Raw genomic sequence first — 23,586 nt, forward strand, 5'->3', positions numbered from 1 at the left:
AATACCTTTTAAGATTTTTTTCTGGTAGATGTTGCCTAAGATCCCCTTTCCATCTGTTTGACCAGAAGTCAAAGCCTTTGCTTATTCCAAATCTGTGGGATGGAAAATGGTAAAAATGTATATTTCCCTTAATGTCTAAAAATATAGACTCTTAGCTTTCATTTGACACTCATTTTGACATGCTCCTTTGAATTACACGTTGGTGCTCATGGAAATGCCCAGCTCACAATGGTTTCAGAAAGACTCTTCAGTCCGTAAGCCCTCTGCCTTTTATGAAGCTACTGTAAACATGAATAATATTACATGGAGGTTTATGGCCACTATCCATCAATGGGCTCTAAACTTAGAGACTATAGGGAGTACTATTTAGTTTTCTTTCCCAAGTCTTGATGGCGATATTCCATGACAGATGAGCAAATTCACCTGAGAAGCTTCCTTACTGTAGGATGAGACAGCCTGTGCTTCTATGGACTAAGAGATGAGGAGCAGTTGAAGTGAAAAGTTCATATGAGGAGAGAAGGTAAAGCCCTTTGTAAATAAGCAACCTTGATGTTTCTGTAATCCTAGCTTTCATCATAATCCTCCATCTCTTCATGCTGAAAGAAGAATTGAGGTGTTATCTGACCATCTCCACAGTGTGTGGGGTTTTATCTCCAGCCCAGTGCTGTGTGTACTCTCATGGTATATAATTGGACACATGGCTGGGGACCAATATGGTTCATGGAGTGGTAATGGTGTTGATTGGCCAGAGAGTAAAAAGAGATGTAGGATATTTTTTAAGATTATGAAGTCATGTTGTCATGTCTGGCTTTTAATAGTATTTGTTCATAACATGTATATTATAAAGATTTACCTGGATGACTGATATTCTTTATCCTGTTCCAATGACACAGCCTTCCCACTGGGCACAGATGTCAGTTTAACATCTAGTTTCTAGAATTCATCTAGAATTCAACTAACATGAATTCAACATGAAATCAACAACAAATGTCACCATGTTATTGAATTTAGGTTAAAAGTTGGGTGAAAAAAAATAACCTTATGTTGATGACTTTTTGCAAATCCAATTTGTTTTCCACGTTGATTCAACATCATCGCATAGATTTTTGGGGGTTGAAGTGATGTGGAAACAATATTGGTTCAACCAGTTTTTGCCCATTTGGGTTGTGTAAATCTCAACACATACGACAGAACCCGCTAGTGTGTGAAGTGAACGCATGTAAAAGGGAAGAGAGAAAACCAATGAGACGTTTTTGTCAGGTTCACAGATGACCACAAGGGGACATCACAACCCTCCATGTGATTCTAGGGACCATGACAGAAATAAGGAGTGCGAAGCCTACATTTTAGGCTGTGACACTGTTTGTGCATCAGCTTCCTCTTTGTTTTCCACTCGCTACTCTGACGTTTTCATTCGCTCGCAGGAAAATGATGCTCTCCTCCTGGGTCCAATGTACGCACTATGTTAATTAGAAGAAAAACAACCTCTCTCTTCATGTGAGTAGTCGTGAGTCTGGAGGTTAGCTAACTCTGCCTCAGGAAGCTGTGTGTTTGTTAATGTACAAAATCATAGCGGGTGTGTATTTTAGATGGGATTTATCATCATCTCCCCTCTGTCTTAAATTGTTATTTTTGGGGTTATTCATTTTGTGTACTGTATGTAGGGGAGAGTTGTGAGTTGAGGCATTTTTTCCATTCAGCATTACTGCCGCAAGGGAAATATAGTATTTTTTCTAACAAAGATATTTACATATATTTCAGAATGTTGTGTATCCCTGGAAATAATCAGAATTCATGTCAATTGAGCCGCAGGACCGCATAAGTTAAACCGACACGCATTTCTGTGCTGAATGAAAAATGACCACTACTTTTATCTTTATTTTTCAAACACAATTCTACACAATCACAATCAATTTTTTGTATTTTTATTATTTTAAGCATATTTTAACACAGCCTTAACACCTAACAAACACTGTATTTTTTCCTACACTTTTAATATAGGCCAGGCCCTGTTTTTTTACCTTGTATCCCAGTGATAATCCCTTGCATTATGCCTTGGAAGAAAACACTTCAATTTGCTCAACTTGCCATTGGCTCAACCATTGGCTCAATGTACCCCATGACTATTGGCTCAACTTACCCCAAGGCAAATATTTTGTCTATATTAGCCCACACAGCTACAAGGATGCACTTTCATGCTAGGTTTAGGACCTCATATTTAAGCTTATAAAGACCCCCAACTGATTTATAGAACAATCTTAAAATTATCTACTTTGGTTTAGATACAAGCATCATGATACCTCTAACACAGTAAATTCATTTGACTTGGTGAAAATCCGTTTTTTGGACCAAACTTGCTTACCACTTTTTCCATGTGGTTTCTTCCTTCACAAACTCCATAAAATGATGAACTCTTTTTAAATATATGGTCAACATTTTTACATTTTCATTTGAGTAATTTAGCACACACTCTTATCCAGTGTGACTCACAGTTTGTGCATTCATAGCTACTGTAGGTGGGACAACCACATATCACAGTCACAGTAAGTAAATGTGTTCAATAAAGTAGCTATAAGCAAAGTCAGAGCTAGTAAGGGGGGGAAAATGTCAAGTGCGAGTGTTAGTTCACAAAATTGTTATTTATGGGAGGATTTTATGGTTTCCTAGAAACAAGGATGGCTCAACTTACCCCTTTGGCTCAACTTACCCCACTCTCCCTTATGTATCTGTGTAATATTGATCCCTTATGTCATCACACAAACAAATAATTACTTATTATGAAACACTTGGTGTGCAAAAAATCCTTGTGTAGGCCTTCTATTGGGTACTATGTTGAGAGATGTTCTTTCGTAAACGATAAACTTGTGATCACAAAATGAGTAAAAAATACATGGATATTGCATAATAAAACAGAGTGACAATAGATAGTCAGATGTTTTCTCTTTTATGACAGTTAAAATACATGGTTCTTTCCTGGATACTCTTCAATCAGTCCTCTCTTGGCCACAACTCCCATTCAGTCCAGTGGGGTAGTCAACTTAATCAACACAAATACTACTAAATACTGGTAGATATTTACATAGAAAAATAACTACATCTTCAGGAATTTAATGTACTGATGTCTTTTATGTGGTTGACTACAAATAATACATGTGTCAGATATTAACTTAGCACTCCATAAGTCATAAGTCCATAAGTGTTTTCACTGAAGGCACATCTTGAGCAATAGCAGTAGATTGGCCAATCTATGCAACCAGATACACTTATCAATGCCACATCAGAAACATATTGTTTTGTGTTAGTATTGGGAAATTCCACAGTAAGAGAATACAAAGATACAACTCTATGCATTAGGATGATGTTTAACAATTTCCACTGAAAATATTACAAAAACACTGAAATGTTTCAAAAACAAATTTGCTTGAGGAACAGTGCAGATCCAAAGTTTAGTAAAAGAAGGATGGCACAAACAGGACAAACCGTCATTGTTACCAAACTTTGCATCTGCACTGTTCTTCAAGTAAACGCGTCAGTGGAAATTGTTTAAAGTAGTCCTTGAACATAGAGTTGTATGGTTGAACTTTGCAGTCATTGTTTTTGTTTGACATACATTTTAAAGTGAAAAATCTGAGTCTTAGCATCATTCTGTTAACGTGGAATTGCCTTCGTTACTAAACTCTATTAGTGTACCATGTCAAGTGATTGAAAAGTATGTGATCTAACATTTTAACATTTTAGCTTCAAGTGACATTTTTTATTGGACAATCAATTAATTATAATGACCATATTGTCAACTCCTGACCTGCAGTGTTGCAGCAAGTTGAATTGTGTGTATGGGGCAACAATAAGGACTTGTATAGGTACTGAGTTTCTGTGTAATAATACTTCAATGTTATGGCCATGACAGCTGCACCCTTAAAATATATAAAAACATGCAAGTGCATAATAGAAACACAATGTAAGGTATTTATATAATTGCTACACTAGACTGAGATAGCCTACTACAATAACCTTTTCATACTGATACACCTCCACTCTTTAAAACCATCTGCTTTTCAGACCATGAAAGGTGTGAAGACTAGTTATTATAGTGAATGGTGAGTGATAAACAGAAATGCTGAAAGCTGTATAGAAATACTTGATAAGATTAGTCAATCAATAATGGAGTGCATATATTTCTATTTTGTTATGGTAGAAAAGTCACAAAACTTTATGATGTTGATGTATTGGGTATGTGTCCTTTGCTCATCTCCTATGCTTCATTGCTATCTTTAGGTGAAATGACTGACTTTCAATTAGTTCACCCCCCCAAAAAAAATATTTGGAGAAAATACTGAGTTCTATTCTTTTATGAGATCCACTCTTACTCGGTATTCCCATCTTATCAACGTACAATACAGTGGTCCGTAAACCACTGAACAAACTGCCTACCACTTGTCCCAAGGATTGCATGAGAGCATGGTTGGGGAGAAATTCTCACAGCTTCTCAAGGCACCTGGTTTCTACTGTATGTCTTTTCTTCTTAGACTGTTTACTACTTGGCTGTGGGAACGCTAGAGTGTCCGGTTCCAAGAAGTCCCTCACCCTTTCTCCCCCATTTAGAACACTTGATGGGTACTGGATGTGTCACTAAGAGTCTCAAGGCAGAGGTCATATTCTCCTCCCCAGAAACTCTGAAAGCCAATGGTCTTTTATTCCTGGGAAAGTTGTTGTACAAATATGGTCTGTCTATCTGTCTGTCTGTCTAGGATCTATTTATTTAGACAATTTATTTAGACTTTTTATTTAGTCTATGGGACAAAATCATTGCAGACTATTTTGTCTGCAATAATTATGACCTTTGGTTTATCTTTCTAAGAAATGGTGATGTTCAAATGTATTTGTTTAAATCACTGTATAATTGATTGGTGGTTTGTTTGTCTCTCAGTTGGAGTAAGCATTTAACAAATAATGTCATATTGTCATATTGTATTTCCACACTCTTTACTTTTTTAATTGACTTGTACAATTTTGATTGGCTACAGGTATATAAGACAAATATAGTAGTAATTAGTCATTTGAAATATGGAGTCAAGGTGGTTTAGAATGAGATCTATCTTTATGTTTGTCATTAGTTATCAAACCTGCAGTCTTGCTTGAGTCAGTTCCATCAAATCATTTTAAAGGCCTAATTCCACTTCAAATGATAACCAATTGGTTTGGAATTTACCCTTACTCTGCAATCATCTTCTTATTTAACCAGCTCCTGGTACTTCTCGGATCTCAGGAAGCGGCCGAAGGAGTCCTTCTCCATCAGAGCATAAATTCTCTTCTGGGCCAGGTCAAAGGTTGTGGAGGAAAGGTCAACCAGGTTCCTCAGGGTCACATCCTTGGTGTAATGATCAATGTTCACCTTAAGGGAGGAAAAGTGAGAAGGATGGGAGGGAGGAGAGAGTCAGAGAGAGAGAGACAGAGAGAGACGGAGACAGGAAGGATAAGGTAAGTCTGGGCTTGGACAACAAATACAAAAATACAATAGTACACATTTGCATGACACATTTTCTGTCACCTCTCTGGGTCCCTCGGTCTGGATGAAGTCCTCATAGATCTGTCTGGCTTTCACAGTCATCTTCATGGGAGACTTGATCTTTTTGAAGTTCTCACAGGCCACCCAGAACTCAATGTTCTCCTCACTGAACTCAGAGCGCAGGAAGCCACGGAACATGGCCAGGCCATCTGGGAGACAGAAAGATAGAGGAGATGGGAATATTAAATGATCAGAGAGAGAGAGAGTGGGGGGAGAGGGAAACAGAGCAGAGAGCAAAGAACAAAGAAGAAGCAAAGAGAGAGAAAGTAGAGACAGAGTGAAATAGAGAGACAGTGAGTTGTTCCCATATTTTAACACAGAGGGCATTTGGCCAATCCTCCAAGATCTCCCCTGAGTCCTGAATTCCAGAGACATGCTGCCACTGTGCCTCTGTTATGATAGGATTATGATAAGCTCCGATGGCTGAGTGTTTACACTATCAGAGTTGGGAGTTGGATTCTTACATGGCCCGCTAATCCTCAATATGTGTTGCTGAAGTGAAAACATAATGGGCCTGATTGTATATACAGTACACTGATAAAAAATATAAGACAACATGTAAAGTGTTGGTCTCATGTTTCATAAGCTAAAATAAAAGATCCCAGAAATGTTCCATAAGCACAGAAAGCTTATTTCTCTCAAATGTTGTTTACAAATGTGTTAAATCCCTGTTAGTGAGCATTTCTCCTTTGCCCTTTCTCCTGACAGGTGTGGCATATCAAGAAGTTGATTAAACCACATGATCATGCATAGGTGTACCTTGTGCTGGGGACAATAAAAGAACACTAAGATTTGCAGTTTTGTCACATAACACAATGCCACAGATGTCTCAAGTTTTGAGGGAGCGTGCAATTGGCATGCTGACTGCAGGAATGTCCACCAGAGCTGTTGTCAGATAATTTAATGTTAATTTCTCTACCATAAGCCACCTCCAACATCGTTTTAGAGAATTTGGCAGTACGTCCAACCGGCCTCACAGCCACAGACCACGTGTAACCACGCCAGCCCAGGACCTCCACATCCGGCTTCTTCACCTGCGTGATTGTCTGAGACCAGCCACCCGGACAGCTGATGAAACTGAGGAGTACTTATGTCTGTTATAAAGCCATTTTTGTAGGGAAAAACTCATTGGCCTATGCCAATATGCTAATTCCAAATTCCAAATTAAGCAGCAGCAGCTGAAAAGATGAGCTCCTACAAATATTGAAATTTAAATGTTTTTTTTTTAGAGTAAAGTACATCGAAAAAAAATCAAAAGAAAACTGCAAACTGAATAGGAGACCAAACAAGCAGCAAACAAAGAAGAAAGGCTTTTGAAAAAGTAACAATTTTTCATAAAATTATACCGTTTTCTTAGCTAGCTAAGTTGTTTACCTGTTGCTAGGCAGTTGCTAGGGACATTCCTGAAAGAAGCTAGCTAGCTAACAAGGAGTGTCTAGTTGGCAGAAGAGAAGAAGGGACAAAGAAGGGACAAAGTGGGACAAAATAAGGATAGAAAAAAAGGGAAAGGGGTCATTAAGGTGAAGCAGTCCTCTAAAGACACAAAAGACAATAATACAAGAAACAACACTTCTATTGCCTCTCCCTTTACGATACGCACTTCCGGTTTGGTTTGGAGCGAGTAGTTGCATTCCGCTTTGCTCCACAGGTAGTATTACAGGTAGTATTACATTTCATTTCATTACAGTACAACAGTTTGATTTGTTTGATCTTAGCTGGCTACATAGCCGTCTTTGTATCCAAGATAATTGTGTAGTCTAGAGTAATTGTAGAGGTTACCTAGCCAGTTAGAGGTTACCTAGCCAGCTACACTTTCAAACAAAGTCAACAACGCAGCCACTGCTAGCTAGCCTATTTCACCAGCCAGCAGTACTATATCATTTTAGTCAATAAGATTTTTTGCAACGTAAACTTAACTTTCTGAACATTCGAGACGTGTAGTCCACTTGTCATTCCAATCTCCTTTGCATTAGCGTAGCCTCTTCTGTAGCCTGTCAACTATGTGTCTGTCTATCCCTGTTCTCTCCTCTCTGCACAGACCATACAAACGCTTCACACCGCGTGGCCGCTGCTACTCTAACCTGGTGGTCCCAGCGCGCACGACCCACGTGGAGTTCCAGGTCTCAGGCAGCCTCTGGAACTGCCGATCTGCGGCCAACAAGGCAGAGTTCATCTCAGCCTATGCTTCCCTCCAGTCCCTCGACTTCTTGGCACTGACGGAAACATGGATTACCACTGATAACACTGCTACTCCTACTGCTCTCTCCTCGTCTGCCCACGTGTTCTCGCACACCCGAGAGCTTCTGGTCAGCGGGGTGGTGGCACTGGGATCCTCATCTCTCCCAAGTGGACATTCTCTCTTTCTCCCCTGACCCATCTGTCTATCGCCTCCTTTGAATTCCATGCTGTCACAGTTACCAGCCCTTTCAAGCTTAACATCCTTATCATTTATCGCCCTCCAGGTTCCCTTGGAGAGTTCATCAATGAGCTTGACGCCCTGATAAGTTCCTTTCCTGAGGATGGCTCACCTCTCACAGTTCTGGGTGACTTTAACCTCCCCACGTCTACCTTTGACTCATTCCTCTCTGCCTCCTTCTTTCCACTCCTCTCCTCTTTTGACCTCACCCTCTCACCTTCCCCCCCTACTCACAAGGCAGGCAATACGCTTGACCTCATCTTTACTAGATGCTGTTCTTCCACTAATCTCATTGCAACTCCCCTCCAAGTCTCCGACCACTACCTTGTATCCTTTTCCCTCTCGCTCTCATCCAACACTTCCCACACTGCCCCTACTCGGATGGTATCGCGCCGTCCCAACCTTCGCTCTCTCTCCCCCGCTACTCTCTCCTCTTCCATCCTATCATCTCTTCCCTCTGCTCAAACCTTCTCCAACCTATCTCCTGATTCTGCCTCCTCAACCCTCCTCTCCTCCCTTTCTGCATCCTTTGACTCTCTATGTCCCCTATCCTCCAGGCCGGCTCGGTCCTCCCCTCCTGCTCCGTGGCTCGACGACTCATTGCGAGCTCACAGAACAGGGCTCCGGGCAGCCGAGCGGAAATGGAGGAAAACTCGCCTCCCTGCGGACCTGGCATCCTTTCAATCCCTCCTCTCTACATTCTCCTCTTCTGTCTCTGCTGCTAAAGCCAATTTCTACCACTCTAAATTCCAAGCATCTGCCTCTAACCCTAGGAAGCTCTTTGCCACCTTCTCCTCCCTCCTGAATCCTCCTCCCCCTCCTCCCCCCTCCTCCCTCTCTGCTGATGACTTCGTCAACCATTTTGAAAAGAAGGTCGACGACATCCGATCCTCGTTTGCTAAGTCAAACGACACCGCTGGTTCTGCTCACACTGCCCTACCCTGTGCTTTGACCTCTTTCTCCCCTCTTTCTCCCCTCTCTCTCAGCCGATAGGTCTAGAATCTAGACCTATCGGCTGCCTTTGATACTGTGAACCATCAGATCCTCCTCTCCACCCTCTCTGAGCTGGGCATCTCCGGCGCGGCCCACGCTTGGATTGCGTCCTACCTGACAGGTCGCTCCTACCAGGTGGCGTGGCGAGAATCTGTCTCCGCAGCACGTGCTCTCACCACTGGTGTCCCCCAGGGCTCTGTTCTAGGCCCTCTCCTATTCTCGCTATACACCAAGTCACTTGGCTCTGTCATATCCTCACATGGTCTCTCCTATCATTGCTATGCAGACGACACACAATTAATCTTCTCCTTTCCCCCCTCTGATAACCAGGTGGTGAATCGCATCTCTGCATGTCTGGCAGACATATCAGTGTGGATGACGGATCACCACCTCAAGCTGAACCTCGGCAAGACGGAGCTGCTCTTCCTCCCGGGGAAGGACTGCCCGTTCCATGATCTCGCCATCACGGTTGACAACTCCATTGTGTCCTCCTCCCAGAGTGCTAAGAACCTTGGCGTGATCCTGGACAACACCCTGTCGTTCTCAACTAACATCAAGGCGGTGACCCGTTCCTGTAGGTTCATGCTCTACAACATTCGCAGAGTACGACCCTGCCTCACGCAGGAAGCGGCGCAGGTCCTAATCCAGGCACTTGTCATCTCCCGTCTGGATTACTGCAACTCGCTGTTGGCTGGGCTCCCTGCCTGTGCCATTAAACCCCTACAACTCATCCAGAACGCCGCAGCCCGTCTGGTGTTCAACTTTCCCAAGTTCTCTCACGTCACCCCGCTCCTCCGCTCTCTCCACTGGCTTCCAGTTGAAGCTCGCATCCGCTACAAGACCATGGTGCTTGCCTACGGAGCTGTGAGGGGAACGGCACCTCCGTACCTTCAGGCTCTGATCAGGCCCTACACCCAAACAAGGGCACTGCGTTCATCCACCTCTGGCCTGCTCGCCTCCCTACCTCTGAGGAAGTACAGTTCCCGCTCAGCCCAGTCAAAACTGTTCGCTGCTCTGGCACCCCAATGGTGGAACAAACTCCCTCACGACGCCAGGTCAGCGGAGTCAATCACCACCTTCCGGAGACACCTGAAACCCCACCTCTTTAAGGAATACCTAGGATAGGATAAAGTAATCCTTCTAACCCCCCCCCCCTTAAAAGAGTTAGATGCACTATTGTAAAGTGGTTGTTCCACTGGATATCATAAGGTGAATGCACCAATTTGTAAGTCGCTCTGGATAAGAGCGTCTGCTAAATGACTTAAATGTAAATGTAAATGTATGCCCTCCCAGGCCCACCTATGGCTGCGCCCTTGCCCAGTCATGTGAAATTCATAAATTAGGGCCTAATACATTTCTTTCAATTAACTGATTTCCTTATATGAACTGTGACTCTGTACATTTGTTGAAATTGTTGCATGTTGCTTTTATATTTTTGTTTAGTATAAATAAATAACCAGAACCCTGATCCAACAACTTCCCTTGACTCAGAAAAAAGAAAAACCACTCTTTGCTTTCATCTATCCAGATACTCTACTATAGTGAACATTACTGCAGAAACACAAAGCTCATCGATGCGTGTCCTATTGTCTACCTCTGATGTTATATCTCTGGCTTTTTCCCCCCATCTAAATGGCCACTTTGAGACAATGTGTTACACAGAGAGGCAATAAAACGCAGCAATCTGAAATCAAATGACACAAAACCCCATGGATGATAAAAAAAATTCTGGAGAAGAACATTGAATTGAACTGTAGTGAACTATTTTATTTTTCTTGGATTGAAACTTCACTTGTGGCATTTAGTAGGCTATTGAATCACACTGCTACACACCAACATAATAACATTACAGAACATCATCTTCACCACTTTCCCCATGCTACCTGTTTGTTCAGGTTTCCTAACAAACTTTATTTCTGTTAAATCAATGTTCCATATTACACTACATATAAAGAATTATGTGGACACCCCTTCAAATTAGTGGATTTGGCTATTTCAGCCACATTCGTTGCTGACAGTTTTATAAAATCGAGCACACAGCCATGCAATCTCCATAGGTACATTGGCAGTAGAATGGCCTTTCTGAAGAGGTCAATGACTTTTAATGTGGCACCCTCATAGGATGCCACCTTTCCAACAAGTAAGTTTGTCAAATTTCTGCTCTGCTAGAGTTGCTGTAAGCGCTGTTTTTTGAAGTGGAAATGTCTATGAGCAACAACGGCTCAGCCGCGAAGTGGTAGCCCACACAAACTCACAGAACGGGATTGCCGAGAGCTGAAGTGCATAGAGTGTAAAATCATCTGTCCTCGGTTGCAACACTCACTACCGAGTTCCAAACTGCCTCTGGAAGCAATGTCAGCACAATAACTGTTCATTGGGAGGCCAAGCAGCCTCACACAAGCCTAAGATCACCATGTGCAATGCCAAAGCAAACTGCCATTGGACTCTGGAGCAGTGGAAATGTGTTCTCTGGAGTGATGAATCACGCTTCACCATCTGGCAGTCTGAAGGATGAATCTGGGTTTGGCGGATGCCAGGTGAACGCTAACTACTTGAATGCATAGTGCAAACTGTAAAGTTTGGTGGATGAGGAATAATGGTCTGGGGCTGTTTTTCATGGTTCGGGCTAGGCCCCTTAGTTCCAGTGAAGGGAATCTTAACGCTACAGCATACAATGACATTCTAGACGATTCTGTGCTTTCAACTTTGTAGCAACATTTTGGGGAAGGCCCTTTCCTGTTTCAGCATGACAATGCCCCTGTGCACAAGGCGAGGTCTATACAGAAATGTTTTGTTGAGATCGGTGTTTAAGAACTTGACTGGCCTGCGCAGAGCTCTGACCTTAACCCCATCAAACACCTTTGGGATGAATTGGAACACCGACTGAAAGCCAGGCCTAATCGCCCAACCTCAGTGCCCGACCTCACTAATGCTCTTGTGGCTGAATGGAATCAAGTCCTCGCAGCAATAATCCAACATCTAGTGGAAAGCCTTCCCAGAAGAAAGGACATTGTTATAGCAGCAAAGGGGGCACCAACTCCCAATTAATTCCCATGATTTTGGAATGTGATGTTCAACGAGCAGGTGTCCACATATTTTTGGTCATGTAGTGTATCTGTATTCAATAGACGGTTCTGATTGAAAAGTGTTTTTTTTTTGCAGCGTGGAGCAGTTCCCAGGAAATAATTTAATGCAATTGTTAGATGCTACCACACCCACCTCCAAATCAAAACCAGACATACCGTAGATGTCAATGTTTGCTCGCACACGCTCCGTTTTACTTCCTGTCCGGCAGCATGGTGCCTGTATTGCGACGCTGATTAGCTAGGACAAACAGGTGTGAAACACAGACAAGTGTGCGCAGAAAATGAGAACACAACATGAAATTCATGTTTGGTTTTGATTTAGAGGAGGGTGGTAGCATCTAACATTTGGATTTAATATGAAACAGCAAATGTGTTTTCACATGTGAAGTGAAAACATGTTAATCTTCTCACATGTGAAAAGGTGGTGTTAACATGTGAACTCAACATTTTATAAATGTGAGAATATGGTTTCCCATTTGAAATTGCATTTTTCGAATGTGAAACTGCAAATTTGACATGTTTTTTTCGTAAGGGTAGGTGTAACGATGACGCTGGGAGTCAGGTGGTCAGTTTAATATTAATAATAAAGAAAATAGCACAATACAAAACAAGCACAGTGTCTGGACATGAACACAGAACCAATACTACCTGAAGAGTGATGTTAGGGAGTGCTAGATAAAGAGGGAGTAATCAGGGTAGTGATGGTGTGCCTCAGGATGGGGGGCAGGTGTGCGTAATGAGGGATGCCAGGTGTGCGTAATGATGGGTTGCCAGGACCGGTGGTTAGTAAACCGGAGATGCAGTAGGCTACTACCATACACTAAGATCACAGCATGTGGTACCAATACAACCCACTAGCCTAAATCATGTACTTATGTACGTAAGTATTTATGTATGTACAGTACATATCTGATCACAGATAACTATATGATTTACACATGTATGTTGTAAGTGAGGAGAGATTCCTGGCATAATGCCATCTTATCATTTTTGGGAAAGTGATTGCATACATTTAAGCATCATTAATGGCAGCATGTTGCTTTGTCTGTTGTGTCGGCATCAGGAATCTTCTGGGTGCAGAGCAGTTTACACATATCACCACCAGCACAACATTACCCAAACCAGTTCTTAGTAAATCATGCTTCCCAGTATGTGTGTGTGTGTGTGTGTGTGTGTGTGTGACTGAGCTCATCATCTCTCCAGCCAGCTCTGAGTATATGAGGCTTCTGACGCAAACATAAACAAGCTGGCTTAAGCACTGTGTCTGGTCATTCACACGACCTGGACGATAATGACATACACACACACACACACACACACACACACACACACACACACACACACACACACACACACACACACACACACACACACACACACACACACACACACACACACACACACACACACACACACACACACACACACCACAGCCTTGAGGAATGCAACACTAGAAGATTGAGACCAGACCCTTAAAAGCATTCAGTATTTTCCAGCTGTTTCAATTTAGACCCAGGTGTCATCTTTTACATAATATAGACTTTATGTTCACAGATGGATTATAAAATGTTAGTTCTCCCAGGAGATCTCTCTGCATAATGAATACCATCAGAGTTAGTGTTAATTCTAAGTCTGCTCGGTATTTGGCGTCACTCATAAAGTATCATATGATTGGGTTAAGAAACTAGAAGACCTCATGGCTTTTCACAAGGACTTATTTGGTGTGTGTGTGTGTGTGTGTGTGTATTTCTGAGCGTACTTACAGCTGTTGGTCAGCACATGGTCGAGGGACTCACGCCACTGAGCAGCCTCTTCAGGAATGGGCCTGTTCAACACACAAACACAATATCACAGTTAAACAACACGCACCTTACCCTTGATTAAACAGTTTGTCACCCACAGCCTATTAATACAGCACCCTGTATGGTCATTGAGGTTTAGAGGTCCTCGATTGTTCTCCCCCTAATACACAGACACACACACACACACACACACACACACACACACACACACACACACACACACACACACACACACACACACACACACACACACACACACACACACACACACACACACACACACACACACACACACACACACACACACACACACACACACACACACGAGAGAGAGCCCTGCATCATCTAACCTTAATTGATGGCTGTACTACTGAGCTAGTGGGGAAAATTGCCATTATGTAAGAGGTTCCACAAGTAAGTGGATGATCTCTCTCGTTCTCATATTTTATCCAGAGTGAATTACAGGTGCAATTAGGGTTAAATGCCTTGCTCAAGGGAACATCAACATATTTTTCACCTTGTCAGCTCAGGGATTCAAACCAGCTACGTTTCAGTTACTGGTATATGGCCGAATACAGTGTAGTTATTACCTCCGCAAGGCAATCAAACAAGCGAAACGTCAGTATAGGGATAAAGTGGAGTCGCAATTCAACGGCTCACACACAAGACGTATGAGGCAGGGACTCCTGACAATCACGTACTACAAAAAGAAAACTAGCCACGTTACAGACACCGACGTCTAAACACCTTCTTTGCCCGCTTTGAGGATAATACAGTGCTACCAACGTGGCCCGCTACCAAGGACTGTGCGCTCTCCTTCTCCGTGGCTGACGTGAGTAAGACATTTAAACGTGTTAACCCATGCCGCGTCCTCAGAGCATGCACAGACCAGCTGGCTGGAGTGTTTACGGACATATTCAATCTCTCCCTATCCCAGTCTGCTGTCCCCACATGCTTCAGGATGGCCACCATTGTTCTTGTACCCAAAAAGGCAAAGGTAACTGAACTAAATGACTATCGCCCCGTAGCACTCACTTCTGTCATCATGAAGTGCTTCGAGAGACTAGTCAAGGATCATATCACCTCCACCTTACCTGTCACCCTAGACCCAATGCAATTTGCATACCGCCCCAATAAGTCCACACACGATGCAATCGCCATCACACTGCACATTGCCCTATCCCATCTGGACAAGAGGAATACCTATGGAAGAAAGCTGTTCATTGACTACAGCTCAGCAGTCAAAACCATAGTACCCTCCTAGCTCATCTTAAGCTTGAGGCCCTGGGTCTCAACCCAACCCTGTGCAATTGGGTCCTGGACTTCCTGACGGGCCGCCCCAGGTGGTGAAGGTAGGAAACAACATCTCCACTTCGCTGATCCTCAACACTGGGGCCCCACAACATCTCAAGGCCATCAGACTGTTAAACAGCCATCACTAACACAGAGAGGCTGCTGCTTACATACAGACTTGAAATCATTGGCCACTCTAACAAATGGATCACTAGTCACTTTATTAATGCCACTTTAATAATGATGTTTACATACAGTGCCTTGAAAAAGTATTCATCCCCTTTGCATTTTCCTATTTTGTTGCATTACAACCTGTAATTTAAATTGATTTTTATTTGGATTTCATGTGATGGACACACACAAAATAGTCAAAATTGGTGAAATGAAACAAATAACTTGTTTCAAAAAATATATTAAAATGAAAAACAGAAATGTGGTGCGTGCATATGTATTCACCCACAATTACCTTCAGAAGTCACATTTACAAATGTCAATTGACACTGTTTGAAACAGAGCAGTTTCTATATGTTTCCTTCCTTTGGGGAGCACAGGGATGTAACTGATGCACTCTGTAGCCATGCTGTTCTAAGGTGTTTGCGGGAGTGTGTGTGCGAGAGAGAGAGTATGTGTTTGTGTTCATGTTTGTGTGTGTGAGGGCTGTCTGAGGGAAGGAGAAAGCTACAGTACTCACTTCTGAAGCTTCTCTGGCTTCTTCTCTGGTTTCTCGGGGTAGGGGATAATCAGGTCAATGCCATTCTCAGGCTTCTGGAGGAGAACCCCCAACTTAGACTTGATCTCTTTAGCCCTGAGAAAGGAAACACATGAGGAAATGAGGGCTGTAATTTTTTAAAATGACACACATTCAGGAGTTAGAACAGTATAACGACCATAGTAATGGCTTTGGCTAATGCAGATTGTAGTCAGGAAAACCAAGTGAGCACAGATAGCTATAACCAATCAGTGAAGTTCGATACAATACAAGCTGAAAATCAATTAGCAACAGAGCAGAAGACCTACAGTACACTGTAAGACTTTTCTGTAATTTCAACAGTAAAACACTGTAAGATGCACAGTATACCACTGCATTATGGGTAAAATGCTGAAAAATACTGTTATTAACTGTAATTAGGAAGCCTCATGTAAAAATTACTCTAACATACTGTACTTTCTTTTTTTTACAGTAATAGCTTATGCCTACTGTAGATTCAAATGATCCGTTTCAGGTGCCATCTTCATGCTGTTGGGTGAGACTTGAAGCTCCGGCTATTTTAATAAATATAATCTTGAAGCGGCTGTGAAGTGGAAGATTATTTTCAGCAGCTGCTGGGTAGGTACCTTGCCTTGTTTATAAGCATATTTATTGCTAGCCAACGTTGAATTACTGCATGTTTCCTTAGCTAGCCTAGCTAGAAAGCTGGCTAACGTTTGCTAGCTACCTACCTCAAGTTGACAAAAGCCATTTTGGTCTGCTCTAAATTCCTGTAGATATCTAGCTGTGTGACCTAGAAAAACATCACTGTCACTCTGAGTGCAATAGAGAATACTGAGCACAGATTCGTGACCGTTTCCACCATTAATACAGAGAAAATTGGTTGTTTCTAGCAGTTCAAAAGATGACCCATATTTTGGGGAATTGACGGGCTGCATTTTACACATAATCCGTGTTATGGGCCATACTCGTGATCCGCTAAAGCTGATGCAAATGACCTGTGCACCGTATTGTATCGAGGTGCCTGCCGACCTGTGCAGTGCCACTGGTCAGCTGTGGCCTAACACAGTGTTGGCGATGGAATCTAGTAACGTGGCGGATTTTCCCCTGCCAGGATTATACAGTATTTCAAGTAGGATAGCATCCTACACAAGAAATAACTAATATTGGTAGCCATCTAGATGTCACCATGATATATTCTACTCAATGGGGAGAGCATGAATGGCAAAAACACTGGGAAAGAGTGTCTTCCTTAGGTGTTACAACCCTGTGTGATTCGGTTCACTTGGCTCTCATCTGCGCGACATAAATCATCGTTTTTTAGGCCAGGATTGTCCATTTTGCCTCTCCTGCTAACCATTTGATTAATTTAAAAAACATTGTTCCATAATGTTACAGTATTTTATAGGCTAGGTCTACCATATTTATTTCTCAACTTTCCTAATATTAAGCACATTGTTTTTCTTTAAAACAGGAGTATAACCTATCTGGCTTGCATGAAAATGAAACACAGGAATAGCTCCGTTCGCTACAATATTGGCCTATCACTTCTGAATGATATATTATCACTTGTGAATGATGCCCAGCTTAAGGCAAGAAACAGTGAATGCCTTTTTTGTTGTTGACTTTTTCAAATCATAGTCGCACACCTCATGTAGCCTAGCCCATAGGCCTATATAGTGCCAGTCAAAAGTTTGGACACACCTACTCATTCAAGGGTTTTTCTTTATTTTTTTAACTATTTTCCACATTGTAGAATAATAGTGAAGACATCAAAACAATGAAATAATATATCATATAATATCATATAGTAATCATATAGCAACCAAAAAAGTGTTAAACAAATCTAAATATATTTTAGATTTTAGATTCTTCAAAGAAGATAGCCCTATTTGGTAAAATACTAAGTCCATATTATGGCAAGAACAGCTCAAATAAGCAAAGATAAACGACAGTCCGTCATTACTTCAAGACATAAAGGTCAGTAAATCCGGAAAATGTCAAGAACTTTTACAGTTTCTTCAAGTGCAGTCACAAAAAACATCAAGTGCTATGATGAAACTGGCTCTCATGAGGACCGCCACAGGTAAGAAAGACCCAGATTTACCTCTACTGCAGAGGGTAAGTTCATTAGAGTAAACTGCACCTCATATTGCAGTACAAATAAATGCTTCACAGAGTTCAAGTAACAGACACATCTCATCTTGTTTGCTCATCTTGTTTGCGCATCTTGTTTGCGCTATCATTTGTTTTGACAATGACCCAAAACAGACCTCCAGGCTGTGTAAGGGCTATTTGACCAAGATGCATCAGATGACCAGGCCTCAACAATCACCCGACCTCAAGCCAATTGAGATGGTTTGGGATGAGTTGGACCGCAGAGTGAAGGAAAAGCAGCCAACAAGTGCTCAGCATATGTGGGAACTCCTTCAAGACTGTTGGAACAGCATTCCTCATGAAGCTGGTTGAGAGAATGCCAAGAGTGTGAAAAGCTGTCATCAAGGCAAAGTGTGGCTACTTTGAAGAATCTCAAATATAAAATATATTTTGATTTGTTTAAAACTTTTTTTGGTTACTACTTGATTCCATATGTGTTATTTCATGTTTTCACTATTATTCTACAATGTAGAAAATCATAAAATAAAGAAAAACCCTTGAATGAGTAGCTGTGTCCAAACTTTTGACTGGTACTGTATGTTTTGATAAGGTTTATATCACAACTAAAGTGGCCAAATAACTTAAAATAACTTAAAATTAAACAGATTAATCCACTTTACAAAGGGTGTAGAGCCTAACTGGCATAAATATGCAGCATGTGAGTTTCAAGTTTGGGGAAGATAATATTAACCATAAAAATGCACCTTTATAATAAAAGCATTACATGCATAATCGCAAATGCGGTCACTTTTGAGAGTGGTGTTTTCCTGCTAATGGAACATTTTCCTTATAACCTACTGCTGTGTGCGCATTTTTGTGCTTATAATGTGAAGAAATAGTCTAATAGTTTATCAACATTTGAAGCTAAACATTCTGATTAGTTGCATCAGCTTTTGTACTATGGGGAATAGTAGATTGACATAGACTAGTGCTTTTGCTGTTCGTTGGGCTTGTTGGCTGACAAAAAGTAAATGTGGACAGTTCTTCCAATATCTTCAATATGCGCCTCGGAATTGGATACGGATGCATGCAGTTGTGTCCCCGATGAGTCTGTCTTCACTTGTAGCCTGTGAGAAAGACCCGATCATGTGACGGAGAGCCATGTGAGTGATAGGTGCTTCGGAGTGCCCAGCCGGGAGAAGGGAATTATAGATATTATATTCAGCCCAAGGTCACAACGGCCACTGAACACAAAAGGTATTTTTAGGTGGCATTATGGCCACACAAAGGGGATGCTGCCTGGAAATTCTCGGCATTATCAAGTGCTTGTCAAATTGTGAATGAGAGAATGATGAATCGTGTACAGCCTGTGCATTAAAAAACAAGCAGAGCTCATGCCTTTCATGCGACTTTTTTCAAATCATCATTGGAGTCGGATCATGCAACCTTGTTTTTTACATTAAAAATCAAAACATGTAGCCCAACGTTTGTATCACGACTAAAGTTACATAAATAAAAACTTTAAATTAAGCATGTTGGATTACCTGTTTCTTTGTTAATCGCTCAACACAGAATAGCCACATGTGCTCACGCCCTCAAATAGTTTGGAGAAAATATCCTTTATATTTTATTCAGCTATGTTTAATTGTATTCTTCACACTATAAAATTCTAAGCAAATCGTGTCAGCTAAATGAACTAGTGTAGCCCATAGCCATAATGGCATAGCCAGATCAGGGCCTAACATAAGGACTCAGAGTATGCTATTCTGTTCTTCTGAAATATACTACATTTTCTTCATTTCATGTTTCTTTAGACCTGCCTAAAATAAATAATGGATTTATTATACTTTTTAAAATGTAGATGTTCCAAAGGTATGAATTAGTGGAAGCCAGGAGATGCTAAATGTGTTTGTTAATCAATGGTCAATTACAGTGAGACCGGAAGTTATTTGCTTGACAATCACCGGCTGACAAAATGTAATGACCGACACTGCCCTAGTTTAGACCCAGGATAACACAACCCCACCTCAGGTGAATCAGGCCCATTAGAGGTCATGTGATGTAGCCTTTGTTTTCAATGGCACAGTGTCAGTACACTATAATGTACACTATAATGACCCGTGTAATAATTTACATTTAAAAGGGATAAAACATATTTTTTTTCTAACTGATTTTTCATTTTCCTTTTAATCATCAATCAACTAAATATGTTAACCGTAATTTCTAATTATCAAAATACCTACTTTTAACCATCTCAAACTAAACTAAAAGTAAAAAAAGAGAAAGGAGGCTGGACACAATACTTTGTGGACACAATGACACACTAACAATTTGACTTGCTATTTCCAAAAACGCAATAATCAAAATGATTTAATACAAAGAGAACATTTTAGTGAGTAAATCAAAGAGACTTTGAATAGAATAACCAAGTTTATCATTACTTAGAGCTCACCTCACTCATGTAAAAAAAACGGCAGAGACAAGAAACAAGACAAAGTCTGATCAATAATGAATAATATGGTGAAATGCAGGTAGTTGATTCCTCTTTATTACTTTCATCTATCCCTATAGTCAGCGATCAGTAGATGGGCTCAACTAAAACAACAGCCACATGTGCATACATACGTGCAGCTTCTTGTTAACAGGATAGACCTTGTTGTTCCTGACCAGGGATGACACTCAACTAAGCTAGGCCGCATGTTTCCATTGGTTTCTACAGAATATCCAATCTAACCAGGGCTGCAATTAAGAGGTTGACCAAGAGCCCATAAAGCAGATGAACATTTAAAAATTCTCCAAGTAATGACGTGCAATTTTAAGTAATGGTGTTAATCCCCTATGAAAATAAAATCTTAAATCCAGGATTTTTTATCAACTAGTAGCTGTTGTCTAATTGCTTTGATTGATGAACAGTTTTCAGGGAATGCATATTGGAAAAACAGCCAATGAGTTCTATTGCTTTATTTGCCAGTTATATATGAACTTCCTTTATCAAAAAATACTGCTCCAAGTAATAGTTTGATTTAAGAAATTAATATGCATAACTCAATATATAAGTTATAAATCATGTATGCATGATACTGGGATGTAATAATCCTCCCTTGTGCCAGAAACAGGCCAGTGCAGGTTATCATACTGATTTCTCTTTGCTTTCTTGGCCTAATCTGCATCTTAATAAGTTAATCACCAGAGGATGACAAAGAGCAGAAACTGTACCTCTTTTTTGCTTTTAAGTTTGGCAAAACCTTCCTGTCTTGCAGGTGGAAGAAATTGCTGAGTCTGGACTGCAGTAGTGGAATACAGTCAGCAAGATGCTATCATTAAGCCATTAAGATCTTATCAGATCATGGAACAATACCTTTATCTCTGCAACTGGAATCTTTCAACTTTTTTGACAATTGAAAGATTTTGGAAGAGTATTTAATCAAGTTTCCATTTATCGTACATGTTTTGCAAAAAGTAGATTTTTTTAAAAATGAAGAACTGTATTCACAATTAACTTCATTACCATACAGCATATGTCAATGACTTCAACTATACTAAAAAAGAGCTCAGCATAAAAAATTAACTATGAATAAAGAAATCTGATTTTAATTACAGACCAAACATTTTCCAACTAAGAAATCAACCTCAGAAACTTGTGATGTGATATCTCTGGGGTTATTTCAGGCAAGCTACAGTAGGAGAGATTACCCTTTCAGAGAGCAGAAGAGAGAGCATAATTATTTTGGTATCTCACCTTTCCAGACATGTTTGGGGTAATGCAGCTAATCCTCTACACATTTTCTGTTTTTCTTTTGATGTGTTGTTGAGTGAGTCCACCACCGTAAGATTCCCTTTTTCTTTTTGACTTTGTCTTTCAGCACTCTTGAGGAGTTTATATACATAGAGCCTATTGGCTCAGGGCCAAGAGCATAAGCCAATGAAATGGAGGTCTGCGACTGCAGGAAGAGAAGTCAGGGTCAGCTGGATGAGAAGTGGTCTGGTAGAACTGGGATGGCTGGAATTAGAAGTTAGTCCCTAACCACAGATCTGGGATCAGATGCTTAAATTTACAAAGGTAAAAAAGTTGCACTGAACTGAACCGAACCATTGATCAGGTGGTGAGAGAGAAATGTGTCAAGTAATTAAGCAGGCTTTTAACAGCCTATTAACACTCAAATCAAGATTACTTTCGATTATCTTTCTCAATTAGCAAAACATGGAAGTGAATTCAACTTTAGGTATAGACTGCAAGTAGGAGGTCCTAGGACTGGCATGAACTCCAGCGGAGCTGGAAAAACATGTTTCAGATAAACATTATCTATGTGAGCAATGCATGCTTGGCTTTTTCAACCATCACACAAAGCAAACATCATTAGCTATAAATAGGAAAGGTTCAGTCACAGATATCCTGTCTACAGCTGTTGAGGGGAAAAAAATGAAAGACCAAACCTTGTAATTTATATGGTAGTTGGAGCAATTCATTTTTATCCAAAAAGACCAACACTTATCTCCTTACAAGAGATATCTGGACCTCATGTTAAAAGTTGCTATTAAAGTAGTTGAAATGTTGAAATGTTTTCAACATTGTGTTGATTAGCCAGTGTGACAAATGTGACTGACCATGCTGTAATCAAGAATGGTGAACAATGATTGCATTTCCCCATTGACGAGTAATGGTATGCATAGACATAGAGTGCACACCCACGCTCTCCAGCTTTCTTTGGCACTAGCAAGTCTCAGTAGACTGAGGTTTGGACTTGAACCCTGAACAATGGGATGTGAAGTTACCATTCCTATATAGCTGATAGCATTGGTTACTAATGTACAGAAACATGAAAAAGACTGGTTCACATACCCATGCCAACTCAAGCTGATTGTCATGTGAAAGTTCACCACACTGGTAAATAATGTAGCTACACCAACAACCCTAAATAAGGTCCACTCGTTAATGATGTTACAGAGTAATACTTGCTGTATATCAATCATTATAAAGCAAAATCATAACAATGATAACAGTGGGACTTCTCAAAAACGTGCTTGTCTGAGAGTTTGGAGGTATTTCCCATTTATCTTGGATAGATTGTGAAACAAGCCTGCATTTAATAAACAGTGTATATTCTCAGTGATGTAATCATTAATCTAAAAACACTGGTCTGATGAAGCTAATGCAATGTAACTTGTGACAACTTCTCACATAATTACAGTTGAAGTCTTTTGACAGCCTTAAAGAAAAGACAGAAAGATACAGTGACATGTTTTCGAATGTGTATGCAACCATGCAGATAAAGGCAATTCAACACGCATTAACAGTTTTAGAAGTTGCTCTAAAAGAGTCTACACCATCTATCAGGTAGTCTTATTATATACAGCTGAAGTCAGAAGTTTACATACACCTTAGCCAAATACATTTAAATTCAATTTTTCACAATTCCTGACATTTAATCCGAGAAAAGATTCCCTGTTTAAGGTCAGTTAGGATCACCACTTTATTTTAAGAATGTGAAATGTCAGAATAATAGTAGAGAGAATGATTTATTTCAGCTTTTATTTCTTTCATCACATTCCCAGTGGGTCAGAAGTTTACATACACTCAATTAGTATTTGGTAGCATTGCATTTAAATTGTTTAATTTGGGTCAA

General features: G+C 40.8%; 1 protein-coding gene and 1 long non-coding RNA gene across 2 annotated transcripts; one reads left to right on the forward strand and one right to left on the reverse strand.

The window, feature by feature from the left end:
* Nucleotides 1-1,382: 1,382 nt before the first annotated feature.
* On the forward strand, nucleotides 1,383-6,703 carry LOC139578592 (uncharacterized). Its single transcript, XR_011675572.1, has 3 exons — nucleotides 1,383-1,497; nucleotides 5,243-5,478; nucleotides 6,275-6,703. It is a non-coding gene; the product is annotated as an uncharacterized lncRNA (long non-coding RNA).
* Nucleotides 4,967-21,810, reverse strand: LOC139578591 (regulator of G-protein signaling 5-like). The gene is made up of 5 exons (XM_071406414.1): nucleotides 21,702-21,810; nucleotides 15,848-15,961; nucleotides 13,825-13,886; nucleotides 5,549-5,715; nucleotides 4,967-5,392 (listed from the first exon to the last, which is right to left on the reverse strand). Exons 1-5 carry the CDS (start codon nucleotides 21,743-21,745, stop codon nucleotides 5,231-5,233), a joined length of 549 nt encoding a protein of 182 aa, XP_071262515.1. The 5' UTR covers nucleotides 21,746-21,810; the 3' UTR covers nucleotides 4,967-5,230.
* Nucleotides 21,811-23,586: the final 1,776 nt, after the last annotated feature.

This window comes from Salvelinus alpinus, chromosome 6 (assembly GCF_045679555.1).
Source record: "Salvelinus alpinus chromosome 6, SLU_Salpinus.1, whole genome shotgun sequence".
NCBI lineage: Eukaryota > Metazoa > Chordata > Actinopteri > Salmoniformes > Salmonidae > Salvelinus > Salvelinus alpinus.